General features: G+C 41.9%; 1 protein-coding gene across 3 annotated transcripts in view; it reads left to right on the top strand.

Moving 5' to 3' along the window:
- The first annotated feature begins 716 nt into the window (after positions 1-716).
- Positions 717-13,748, top strand: part of LOC140732899 (derlin-2-like) — an 80,835-nt gene continuing 67,803 nt past the window's right edge. For 2 of the 3 annotated variants that reach the window (XM_073055569.1, XM_073055568.1), the window contains exon 1: positions 717-832. In XM_073055569.1, coding sequence (XP_072911670.1) covers positions 740-832 — 93 coding nt within the window. In that variant the 5' untranslated portion in view covers positions 717-739. The remainder of the gene's footprint in view (positions 833-13,748) is intronic. The other variant, XM_073055570.1, reaches the window with a different exon arrangement.

The following is a 13,748-nucleotide window of genomic DNA, read 5'->3' as shown; positions in this document are numbered from 1 at the left end:
GATTTTGGATTTCAGAGGTTTTTGGATCAACCTGTTTCTGCATTTATACCCATAGCGTCTATCTGTTTAACACTCCCCAGGGTCCTGTCACTAATAGTGCAAGTGGTGCATTACTGGCATCGCACTTCACCGCCTGCCTGTACCACACACACTCCCTTTCCTTAACACTGCTCTGTATTCTGTCATCGGCTTTCCCGTGTACTGTCCCAATGCACGGCTGTGAATAAATAGCATGCAAAACAAAATGTTTCACTGTAAATTGGTACATGAGACAATAAATAAACCAATTTAATGTAATAGTTATATTCCAGCTAGCAATCCTTAGTCCACTTTAAATCCAGTTGTAACCTTAAACAACCTTCTTCACTGGCAACGTTTTGGTGTTATAACAAATTTATTAATCATACCACGTACATCCCTATCTACATATATATAATACAACACTCCCTATGACACACCATTGGCCACGGTCTCTCCACCCGAATGGCCACGGCTCTCCTGACATGCTACCTACCTACCTACCTACTGCCAATCGACCGGAGCCGCAGCTTCTCTCTTCCTATTGGTCAACAATGATGACCATTCGTTGTCCTATTGGCTAGTCAGTCGGCGACGCGGCCCCACCTGCGGGCAGGTTGCTGAAATGCAGCCGTGTGATTGGCAGCCGGGTGCAGCCTTGCCCTGTGATTGGAGGGCGGCGCTGTCCGTCTGGCGGCGACGCTGATCTTGGTATGGGGCCATGGCGTACCTAGGCTTGCTGCAGGAGTACCGGCAGATCCCGGTGGTAACGCGAGCCTACACAACCGCCTGTGTGCTGACTACTGCGGCCGTGGTAAGGATGTGGTTCTGGCGAGTGGGGCTGGCGGGAGAAGTCCTACCTGCGGGACGCAGCGCGAACTTGAAGCAGGTTGGGCAACATGTTCCGAGAGAGGAAAGGTCGATGTTCCTTGTCAGTCCCAGCTGCAGATGAGTAGCCAGGACAACAACAGTGATAGTAGCTTTTTGGGAACTTGCTTTCCTGAAACAGCTTTGACAAGATTGACTTATCGTCTATGCTTCGGCTGCTGAACCCGTTCTGTTAAATGTAGATGATATCCGAACACACTGCGTCGTCTGATTTCTCTGTATAAAGTCTTACCTCAGACCCCCTTTTAAAATTCCTTCTCACTGTAATTCTCTTTTTTTGATACTTTTGCACGGGGAATTCTGGCTATTCTGTCTATGCCCCTCATGATTTTCAGGTTACCCCTTTGTTGTATGTTTAAAGTGAGCAGCTTCAAGTTCCTGGATGTTGAACTCTCTGAGGGTCTAACCTGGTCCCAACATATCGATGCAGCTGTAAAGAAGGCAAGACAGCGGCTGTACTTCATTTGTCATGTCAACAACTACACTCAAAAACTCCTATAGTTGTACCGTGGAGAGCATTCTGACAGGCTGCATCACGGTCTGGTATGGAGGGGCTACTGCACAGGACCAAAAGAAGCTTGTAGAAGGTTGTAAATCTAGTCTGCTCCATCTTGGGTACTGTACTGGCCTACGAAGTACCCAGGACATTTTCAGGGAGCGGTGTCTCAGCAAGGCAGCGTCTATTCAGGAGCTGGCTGCCTGGCTGAACAGATTTTGTTTGTTGCAGGGGCTCACATTAGACCAATGCAGGTTTAAAGGTAAAACTTGCAGAAAATGCAACAAAGTAGGGCAAGTGGTTAAGGCGTTCGTCTAGTTATCTGAAGGTCGCCAGTTCGAGCCTCGGCTGGGGCTGAGTGTGTGTCCTTGAGCAAGGCACTTAACCACACATTGCTCACCGGTGCCAAGCCGCATGGGTCCTAATGCCCTTCCCTTGGACAACATCAGTGGCGCAGAGAGGGGATATTTGCAGCTTGGGCAACTGCCGGTCTTCCATTTATGCCCTAGAAACCTTCCAAGGTGCAAATCCATGGTCTAACAAGACTAACGGAGGCCTACCTACACAAAGAGCATGTCAGGTAGACAAAAATAAATGGACTGCACAGGGAAGAGAAAAAGATTTTAAAAAATCGAGTTGCAGTTTCAAAAAGAACACTAACCTGCATGCTGTTGATGGAAAATCTGATAATGATGAGAGTGACACAGGACTGGGTAGCTTTGAGGTTTACAGTGTGAAAACTAACAAGAGACACTTACACCAGAAGTGAATGGCAAATTAATTAAAATGGACATGGACGCTGACCGGGCTGTTTCAGTCATTCTACAAAATAAGTTTGAACGGCAATTCAAAGATCCTGAACTGAAGCCTGCAGATATCCAACTAAGAACTTATACCGGAGAAAAGATAGCTCCTGTGGGAATGGCATTCCTAACAGTGAAATACAACAGCCACCATTGGGCTTGTACGTGGTAAAAGTCGGAGGGCCTGTGTTGTGGGGCCATGAGTGGCTGAGACAACTACAGCTTGATTGGAGATCCATCCATCATACTCGGCAACGGAAAGTGAACTGAGAACGGCGACGCCGCAGCCATCTTCAAGGATGGCATGGGAAAACTCAGTCGTCTCGAGGGTAAAATAGTGCTAAAGGAAAATGCAACACCTAAGTTTTACAAAGCCTGCCCGATTCTTTATACCATCTATGATAAAGTAGCCAGTGAGCTGGATCACATGGTGGCTAAAGGAGTTCTTTCCAAGGTTGAGTAGAGCCCACGAGCATTGCCAATGGTCCCAGTAGCCAAGAAGAATGGGTGTATCACGATCTGTGGTGATTTTAAGCTCCCCGTCGACCTGGTACTAAAAGCAGATCAGTATCCTCTGCCCAGAATGGAGGATATCTTTTCAAACTTTTCAGTAGGGAAACACTTCAGCTAAGATGATTTAGCTGAGGCCTACCTACAGATGGAGATGGAAGAAGAGTCGAAGGTGTTTCTCAACAAAAATACTTTATTGTTATAATCGGCTTATTTTTGGAGTGGCGTCGGCACTTGCAATCTGGGAGTAAGCTGCAGACCAAGAATGGTGAGGCTTCCCGGACACTCAGTGTTACCTGGATGACATCGCTGTGAGGATCTCCAAAATTTCAAGACAGGTGTTAAAAATATTTTAAGATTATGGGCTCAGAGTATGATACAACAAATATGAATTCTTTAAACCAAGCATCTCTTACTGTATTCACACTACAGGTGGCCCCCGTTTTTCGAACGCTCGCTTTACGACAGCCCATTGTTACGAAAGACCTACATTAGTACCTGTTTTCGCTAACCAAAGAGGATTTTCGCTTTTACGAAAAGAAAGATGCCCGCTTTCCTGACGAAGGGTCTCGGCCCGAAACGTCGACAGCGCTTCTCCCTATAGATGCTGCCTGGCCTGATATGTTCCACCGGCATTTTGTGTGTGTTGTTGCCCGCTTTGTATGTGTGTTTACCCCGAGAAAGACTACAATGACCATGAAGCCTTGTGCAGGCAGTTGTTTGCTTACGCGTGTACATGCCGATTATTTATTTTTCTCCAAATCGATTTTGGCTTGCTGTCTTCCCGAGTTTGATAAGTGAAACTACACCGTACATACAATATTTCTACTTTATATAGGCTGTGTATTTATCGTATCATTCCTGCTTTTACTATATGTTCGTGTTATTTTAGGTTTTATGTGTTATTTGGTATGATTTGGTAGGTTATTTTTTGGGTCTGGGAACGCTCAAAAATTTTTCCCATATAAATTAATGGTAATTGCTTCTTCGCTTTATGACATTTCGGCTTACAAACGGTTTCATAGGAACGCTGTACCTTCAGATAGCAGGGGAAACCTGTATTGATGCACAAAGATTACAGAAATATGTTGAGAAAATGCTGGATGCCCCAAGGCCAAAGGATGTATCACAGTTGCAGTCCTTTTTAGGATTTGTCAATGACTATGATGGGTTCCTGCTTAAACCTGGGTACTATGCTCCACCATTACTTGGGAAGTACCGTCGGCCCTCCTTATCCGCGGATTCCGCATGCGTGGATTCAACCAACTGCGGATTGGGAAAACCCGGAAGTTCTCTCTCCAGCACTCATTGTTTGAGCATGTCCAGACTTTTTTCTTGTCATTATTCCCTAACCAATACAGTGTAACAACTATTTATATAGCATTGACATTGTATTAGTAATCTAGAAATGCCTTAAAAGTACAGGCAGTCCCCGGGTTATGAATGAGTTCTGTTCCAGAGTCCATCTTTAAGTCAGGTTTGAAGTCGGAACAGGTACATCTGGTATTTTTAGTGTCAGTTAGTCAAATGTTTTCCTTAGTATATAGTACATATTTTACCTTCCTATGCATATAAAACACTTAAGAAACATATGTATTTCAATAATTAAACCACTACGTTGCTGAGTAATAATTGTAGCTTTCATTGGGGCAGTGCCTTTCACGTGCTCCATTAAAATTGTTCTGATCGTTGACCGACTGTAGCCTAACACTTTTCCAATGACCGATGGTGTTTCACCTCTTTGCGATCGCTCTATTACTTCCACCTTATTTTCAATCGTGATCGTGATTATTTTCATGAACAGAAACACTGCAGATTCAGAGCTGGCCGCCGGGTCCTAATGTCCATCACGCTGAGACATGTTAAATAAAGTCCGGGATTCCGCTGGGTCCTAAAGTCCACCGCACTGAGACAGGTTAAATAAGGGACTTGAGCATCCAGGTTTTTTGGTATCCGTGGGGGGTCTCGGAACCAGTCCCCTGCGGATAAGGAGGGCCGACGGTAATGGCAATGTGTAAAGCAGTGTGATGTGACTTTCGAAAAGGTAAAAGACATGGTGACATCAGACACGTACTCACACATTATGGTCCACATCATCCAGTGAAGTAAACACAAAGTACACTGCAGATGCTGTGGTCAAATCAACACGTACAAACAAGCTGGATGAACTCAGCACGTCGGGCAGCATCCGTTGAAAGAAGCAGTCAACGTTTTGGGTTGAAACCCTTTGTCAGGACTAAAGAAGGAGGGGGCAGGGGCCCTATAAAGAAGACGGGGGAAGGTGGAAAACCAATCAGGAAAAATCAAGGGGTGGGGGGAGGGGATAGGCAGGAGAGGTGAAGAAGGAATCTAAGGGGAAAGCACTATGGGTAGTAGAAGAAGGCAGAGTCATGTACGTCTTGGTTGTACGTCTTGATTTATCCAGTGAAGCTTGCCTGCAACGCTTCGCCTCATGGTATCGATACAGTCATGTCACGAGTGATGGAAGTGAATGCCACTTAGTTCGTGACACTTCTCACGCTTTGCATTTTTTCAATGATTTTAAGTTCCCTGGCCCCCACCGCCTTATTTTCACCATGGACGTCCAGTCCCTATATACCTCCATCCCCCACCAGGAAGGTCTCAAAGCTCTCCGCTTCTTTTTGGATTCCAGACCCAACCAGTTCCCCTCTACCACCACTCTCCTCCATCTAGCGGAATTAGTTCTTACTCTCAATAATTTCTCCTTTGGCTCCTCCCACTTCCTCCAAACCAAAGGTGTAGCCATGGGCACCCGCATGGCCTGCCTTTTTGTTGGCTTTGTGGAACAGTCCATGTTCCAAGTCTATATGGGTATCCATCCCCCACTTTTCCTTCGCTACATCGATGACTGCATTGGCGCTGCCTCCTGCACGCATGCTGAGCTCGTTGACTTCATTAACTTTGCCTCCAGCTTTCAGCCTTCCCTCAAGTTTACCTGGTCTATTTCTGACACCTCCTCCCCTTTCTTGTTCTTTCTGTCTCAATCTCTGGAGATGGCTTATCTACTGATATCTACTATAAGCCTACAGACTCTCACAGCTACCTGGACTATTCCTCTTCCCACCCTGTCTCTTGTAAAAATGCTATCCCCTTCTTGCAATTCCTCCGTCTCCACCGCATCTGCTCTCAGGATGAGGCTTTTCATTCCAGGACGAAGGAGATGTCTTCCTTTTTTAAACAAAGGGGCTTCTCTTCCTCCATCATCATCAACTCTGCTGTCAAACGCATCTCTCCCATTTCCAGCACATCTGCCCTCACCCCATCCACCCACCACCCCACTCGGGTTCCCCTTGTCCTCACCTACCACCCCACCAGCCTCCGGGTCCAACGTATAATTCTCCGTAACTTCTGCCACCTCCAATGCGGTCCCACCACCAAGCACATTTTTCCCTCCCCCTCCTTTCTGCTTTCTGCAGGGATTGCTCCCTATGTGACTTCCTTGTCCACTTGTCCCCCCCATCCCTTCCCACCGATCTCCCTCCTGGCACTTATCCTTGTAAGCGGAGCAAGTGCCACACCTGCCCTTACACATCCTCCCTCACCACCATTCAGGGCCCCAGACAGTCCTTCCAGGTGAGGCGACACTTCACCTGTGAGTTGGCTGGTGTGGTATACTGCGTCCAGTGCTCCCGGTGCGGCCTTTTATATACTGGTGAGACCCGATGCAGACTGGGAGACCGTTTCGCTGAACACCTACGCTCGGTCCGCCAGAGAAAGCAGGATCTCCCAGTGGCCACACATTTTAATTCCACGTCCCATTCCCATTCTGATATGTCTAACCATGGCCTCCTCTACTGTCAAGATGAAGCCACACTCAGGTTGGAGGAACAACTCCTTATATACTGGCTGGGTAGCCTCCAACCTGATGGCATGAACATTGACTTCTCTAACTTCCGTTAATGCCCCTCCTCCCCTTCTTACCCCATCCTTTATTTATTTATTTATCCTCCTCTCTCCCCCCCCCCCCCACTTTTTTCTCTCTTTCTCTGCTCCTCTCACAATCACTCCTTGCCTGTTCTCCATCTCCCACTGGTGCTCCCCTACCCCTTTCTTTCTCCCTGGGCCTCCCGTCCCATGATCCTTTCCCTTCTCCAGCTGTGTATCCCTTTTGCCGATCACCTTTCCAGCTCTCAGCTTCACCCCACCCCCTCCTGTCTTCTCCTATCATTTCACATTTCTCCCTCCCCCTCTTACTTTCAGATCTCTTACTATCTTTCCTTTCAGTTAGTCCTGACGAAGGGTCTCAGCCCGAAACGTCGACAGTGCTTCTCCCTGTAGATGCTGCCTGGCCTGCTGTGTTCCACCGGCATTTTGTGTGTGTTGTCATCTGCAGATTTCCTCGTGTTTGTGCCTCTTAGCCTTTGTTTCACATTCCCTTATCCTTACAGAGAAATATTGCACTCAGGTTGATAGAGAGGCCTTGAGTCTAGCTTGGGGTGCAAATCGTTTCAACCAGAACTTGTCTGGGGGAGAGTTTGCCCTGATTACTGATCATCAACCACTGGTGTCCATTTTCAATCCTCTGAATGTTCCACTAACAGCAGCAGCATGAATGCAGAGATGCGTTCTCTTTCTTGGGAGGATGCAGTTATAAGATTGAATTCAAGAGGACAACTAATGATGAAAATGCTGAAGAATTGTCCTGTTTACTCTTGGAAATGGAAATACCTGAAAAATTTACAAAAGAGTAAATTTACTAATGAAAATCGATGGTCTCCCTATTTTATAGAGATGATCCAAAAGGAAACAGGAAAGACCTCACACTGTCTCAGGTCGTCATGACAACACAAAGTGTCTGGAATGTGCAGCAGAAATCCCAGTTTCCCCCGTTTTTACCAGTGCCAGGATGAACATGACCTTGACAGGGGTTGCTTTATTTATAGATTGAGAGTTGTTGTACCATCCAGGCTGAGAACTGAAGTGTTGGAGGGACTACCTGCTGCTCATCTAGGCGTGGTCAAATGAAAGCATTGACCTGAAGCTTTATCTGGTGGCCTGGGACAGATCAACAGATCGAGCACTGCTCGGGATGCCAACACTTCCAGAAGATGAGAAGAGCAGTGCCTCTCCGTCCCTGGGAATGGCCTGCTTCGCTCTGGCAGAGCACTTGTGTGGATTTTGCTGGACCATTCATTGGCACAAGTTTCGTGGTAACAGTCGATGCAGCTACAAAGTGACCAGGACAGCCTCGCATACTGCTGACGTGTAGAGAAGCCTCCTCCCAAGAACTGGTGTTCCGGAACACTCGGTCAGTGACGATGGACCACAGTTTGTTTGAGAACATTGTCAGCCAATGGAATAAGATATATACACCTGCACGGTAACAAGTGGCTAACTGGAAAGGTTTGTCTGGAGTCTAAAGAATGAACAGCAAGTGATTACACTACACGGCCATTGAATCAGAAACTCGCCAGTTTCCTCCTGGCATGTCACAACGTCACACGCTCCACAGCTCGCCAGCTGTGCTGAGCCTGGGTCGTCCCTCGTGCCCGCACTTGGACCTCCTCAAATCCAATGTCAGGAGTACGCAGGGCAAACAGCTGAGACAAATTGAGGGATCCTCAAACAAGGAGGTTGGATGTTTCACTCCTGGACAAGCAGTCCTGGTGAAGGATTAGAGAGGTGATCAAAAGTGGGTACTTAGACAGAACTGGAGAACCTCTCCTACTCAGTGGAGATTGTAACTCATGTCATCTGGAGATGACACATTGATCGGTTGAGGAGAGAGGGGTTCAGAGCTCTCGGAAACACTTCCTGCAGTCCCAGAGTACAACCACCATGGAGGAGGCCGCAGAGCCTGAGATTATTTCATAGCCATAAGTCTGCAAGTCTCACCTGCCAAGCAGAATGACCCCCACCCCGCTCCCCATCAGGAAAAAAGTTGTCCCACAAGAGTAAGAAATCCTCCACAGCGATTTAAATTTTTAGGCCTGAATGGGACCTTTTAAAATTTTACTATGCTGTGAATATCTGTTTTGTAGTTGTATGATAGTGTACTGTATATACCGATATACAAATAAGCTGAGATGCATTCTGTGTTGAGTTGGAGTTTGTCGCTAAGCAGAGAGACTGCATGGTAGTCTGGTGGTTTGCCCAACACTTCACGGTCCTGAGTTCAATTCCTGCCGTTGCCTGTAAGGAGTTTGTACGTTTCCCCGTGTGGGTTTCCTCCCACTGTCCAAAGATATATCAGTTGGTAGGTTCATTGGATATTGTAAATTGGAGTCTCAAGATGGCGCTCATGGAGTAAACCGCTTCTAGGCTTTGCTCCAAACCTTTTACGTCTTTTTAACCTACAAACACCCCTTAAGGGATCTTCTTATACTTATTCTAAAGGGGTCTAAATATACAGAATTTTTCTTTTTAACTATTTGAATTATTCTTAACTTGCTGAAATGTCGAGAGCAAAAGAATCGAAACAGACGAAAGAACCGATAACTTTAGAAACAATTGTGAAGCTTATAGAAGACAAATTTGAAGAACTGGAGAGAAAAATAACCGTAAAGTTTTTTCGGTTTGATGAACGTTTGAAATTAGTTGAAGAAAGGCTCCAGACCCTTTCATTGGAATCACAAAAACAACAAGCAAGTATTTTGGCTCTTGAAGAAGCCGCTCGTAAGAAAGATCGTATAATCGAAAAAATACAAGAAGAGCAAACTTCGACGTCTCAACAGATGGATCGCTATAAAGTTAAAATTACTGATTTGGAAAATCGCTCTCGAAGACAAAATCTTCGGCTAATTGGGATTCCGGAAAAATTTGAAAGCGGTGATCTTACCGTTTTCTTCTCTAAATTTCTAATGGATGTCCTGCGTTCAGAGGTACTGGATATTCCCCCGGTAATCGATCAGGCGCACCGTGTTTCCCGGTTTCGGTCTGATTCAAGTTTGAAACCACGACACGTAATTCTCTGGATCCATTATCCCCATATCAAAGAACATTTGATTCGGGCAGCTCGGAAAAAGGGTATGATATGCCATCAAGGATTCAAGTTTCGCATTTTGGAAGATTATAGCCCTAAGGTTTTAAGGGCTAGGCTGGCTTTTAGATCAGTTATGTCGAAATTTCACCAGAAAGGCTACAAGCAAGCACTGTTATTTCCAGCACATTTGAGAGTTACTCTTCAGTACGGAACTTTTCGGCTGTTTAAATCGCCAGCAGATGCTCAAGGTTTCCTGGAACAATGACATTCTATCGGGCTGACCAATGTAATCTAGCTTATAGATTTGGATCTGTTATAGATTGACGTTTGGGTTTTTTTTGGGGTATGGTTTACATGTATTTCTTATATACGGTTAAAGTTTTTTTTTGCTGGGTTTATTTTGACTTTAATATTTTTTCATATTATTAATCTATTAGCGTTGAAAATAACTTATTAGGGTTTCTTTTTCCTTTTTGCTTTCCTTTTTTAAATCGATATACGCTCTCTTTTATACTTTTAACATTTAAATATTAAGATTTGAAAAAAAATAAAATGACGTTTCTTCTTCCCGACAGACTTTAGTGTTTGGAGCGTCATAACTGTTTTGATGTGTTTGAAAGTTTTAAACTTTCATTTATTGTTTTAATTCTTTGTTTAACCCTTTTGTTTATATACATTTATAACACTAATTTTATATTTTAACTTTTGTTATATCAACCCTTTTTTATAATGTGGGTTGTTTGTATTTTTTTTAACTTTGTTACGTTTGAGTTGCCGTCTTGAGACAAGGGGGTAATTTTAGTATTAGATTGCTTGCTTGCCTCTTTTTGGCTTTTTTCCTGGGGTTTTGAGGGTGGTGGGAGGGGGATTTTTCTTTTTTCTCTTTTTTTCGCTTGCTTTTTGCTTAGTTTTATTTCATGGGCTTATATGAAACTACAAAAATGGCTGCAGTGCTGTGACTTCCGGTTTCCCTTTGAACTTACTTCCTTCTTCCGGGTTCATGAGTTCACTTTTCTTTCAAACTTATGTGTCAACTGTAATATATATTGTCAATATGGATAAGACTATTAACTTTGTTTCTTGGAATACTAATGGTTTAAATCATCCGATCAAATGGAAAAAAACATTCAAAGTATTCCATAGAATGAATGCTAATGTTATTTTTGTACAAGAGACTCATGTAAGGAAGGTGGATAGTCAGCGGTTGTTTAGGTTTTGGAAGGGCCAACAGTATCACTCAAATTCGCAAGCCAAAGTGAGAGGTGTTTCTATTTTTATAGACTCATCAACTGCTTTTATACATCATGAAACAATTTCAGATCCGCAAGGTAGATTTTTGCTTATTACTGGCTTACTTTTTAATCAAAAAGTTGTTTTAGTTAATGTTTATGCTCCAAATACTGATTGTCCTGAATTTTTTAAATGCTTATTTACATCCTTTCCCAATCTGAATCAATATAGATTGATAATGGGCAGGGATTTTAATTGTTGTCTAAACCCTTTGATAGATAGATCCAAGCCCACTCAAACTCTTCCGAATAAATCGGCTTCTCTTATTAATTCTTTTATGATTGATTCAGCTATTTGTGAAATTTGGCATTTTTTACACCCTAATGACAAAGAGTTTTCATACTTTTCCCATGTGTATCATAATTACTCAAGAATTGATTACTTTTTCATTGATCAGCATTTACTCACAGATGTTATGGATTGTAAATATGACTCTATTACTATATCTGATCACGCACCTTTGAAGTTATCTATTAAGATGACGGATTCATATATTAATACTAAAGGTTGGAGGTTTAATCCTGTTTTACTGCAGGACTCTGACTTTGTCAACTTTATTAAACAGCAAATTGATTTGTTTTTCTCAACAAATTCTACAGCAGAGATCTCTAGTGGAATTTTGTGGGATACTTTTAAGGCATACATTCGTGGACAGATTATTTCATATTCTGCTGGAGTTAGGAAACGAACTAATTCTAAAATATTAACATTAGTTGATAAAATTAAGGCAATTGACAAGATCTACTCATTGACCCCTAGCAAAGAACTTTATAAAGAAAGAGTGGAACTTCAAATGGAGCATAGTTTACTATTATCCTCCTCGATTGAAAGTCAGTTAATTAAATCGAAAGCTCAATTCTATACATATGGAGATAAGTCTGGTAAATTACTAGCTAACCAATTGAAAATTGCTTCGGATAAGCGACAGGTTACTAGGATTCACAAACAAGATGGTACTCTGACGATTGATCATAAAGAGATAAATAAAGCCTTTCAAGATTTTTATAATTCCTTATATCAATCAGAATGTACTAAGGACTCTTCTATAATGAATGAATTTTTAAGGAAATTGAATATTCCAAAAGTAACTGTTGAGGATAGTGTATTTTTGGATACACCTATTACGGAGTCTGAAATAGAAAAGGCTATTTTTTCAATGAATTCGGGTAAAGCTTCGGGTCCAGATGGTTTTTCTGCAGAATTTTTTAAATCCTTTTCTTCCATACTTTCTCCTTGGCTTTGTAAAATTTTTAAAGATGCATTAAGTATAGGCAAACTACCACAATCTTTTTATGAAGCTTCTATTTCTTTAATTCTTAAAAAAGATAAAGACCCTACTGAATGTGCATCCTATCGGCCTATATCTTTGCTGAATACGGATTTTAAGATTTTTAGTAAAATTTTGGCTATTAGATTAGAAAATATATTGCCTCAGATTATTTCTGAGGATCAGACTGGATTTATTAAAAATCGCTATTCATCTTTTAACATTAGAAAATTAATTAATATTATTTATACCTCTTCATTTAAAATACCAGAATGTGTCATCTCTTTAGATGCCGAAAAAGCATTTGATAGAGTCGAATGGTCATATTTATTTAATACATTGCAACATTTTAATTTTAGTTCAAAATTTATATCATGGATTAAATTAATATATCATAAACCTTTAGCTTCGGTCTTTACCAATAATCAAAGATCCCCTTTTTTTCAATTATTTCGGGGTACAAGGCAAGGTTGTCCTTTAAGTCCTTTATTATTTGACATTGCTTTAGAACCCTTGGCTATAGCCATTCGTGAATCACCCAATATTTTAGGTATTACCCGTGGGGAGATGACGTATAAGGTATCATTATATGCGGATGACTTGTTATTATATATATCTGACCCTGAAAGATCTATTCCTGCTATTTCTTCTTTGCTTGCTCAATTTAGTAATTTTTCTGGTTACAAATTGAATTTTAATAAGAGTGAACTATTTCCATTAAATATGCATGTTTCAATTTATAATCATGTACCATATAGAATTGTTACAGATTATTTTACTTATTTAGGTATTAAAATTACTAAAAAACATAAAGATTTATTTAAAACTAATTTTTTACCTTTAGTAGATCAAATTAAGCAACTTGCTAATAGGTGGTCTCCATTATCTTTGTCTTTGGTAGGCAGAGTTAATGCCATTAAGATGATGATACTACCTAAATTTCTATATTTATTTCAAGCATTACCAATTTTTATTCCTAAATCTTTTTTTGATATGGTTGACTCTAAAATATCTTTGTATTTGTGGCAGAACAAAAATCCTAGACTAGACAAAAAATATTTACAGAAGCCTAAGAAGGAGGGCGGCTTGGCTCTACCAAACTTAAGATTTTACTATTGGGCAGTTAATATACGGTATTTGATATTTTGGACACAAGAATCGACGACAGTTGCTGGCCCACAATGGGTAAATTTGGAATGTAAATCTGTGCAAGATTTCTCATTGATCTCAATCTTAGGATCTTCACTTCCTTTTTCGTTACTCAAAATGAATAAACAGATAACTAATCCCATAGTCAAGTATACATTACGAATCTGGTTTCAAATTCGTAAATTTTTTGGCTTGAGTAAGTTTATGCTGTCAAGTCCTATAATATCTAACTACTTCTTCCGACCATCATCTATAGACCAAGCTTTTCTCTTATGGAAAACAAAAGGTATAACATGTTTTCGTGATCTGTTTTTGGATGATAACATTATGTCCTTTGAACAGCTATCTAATAAATATAATTTATCTAAAACCCATTTTTTTAGA

The sequence above is a fragment of the Hemitrygon akajei genome, chromosome 9, assembly GCF_048418815.1.
Source record: "Hemitrygon akajei chromosome 9, sHemAka1.3, whole genome shotgun sequence".
NCBI classification, from domain to species: Eukaryota; Metazoa; Chordata; class Chondrichthyes; order Myliobatiformes; family Dasyatidae; genus Hemitrygon; species Hemitrygon akajei.
Note: the sequence above shows the minus strand (reverse complement) of the source record. Positions and strands in the feature narration are given on the sequence as shown.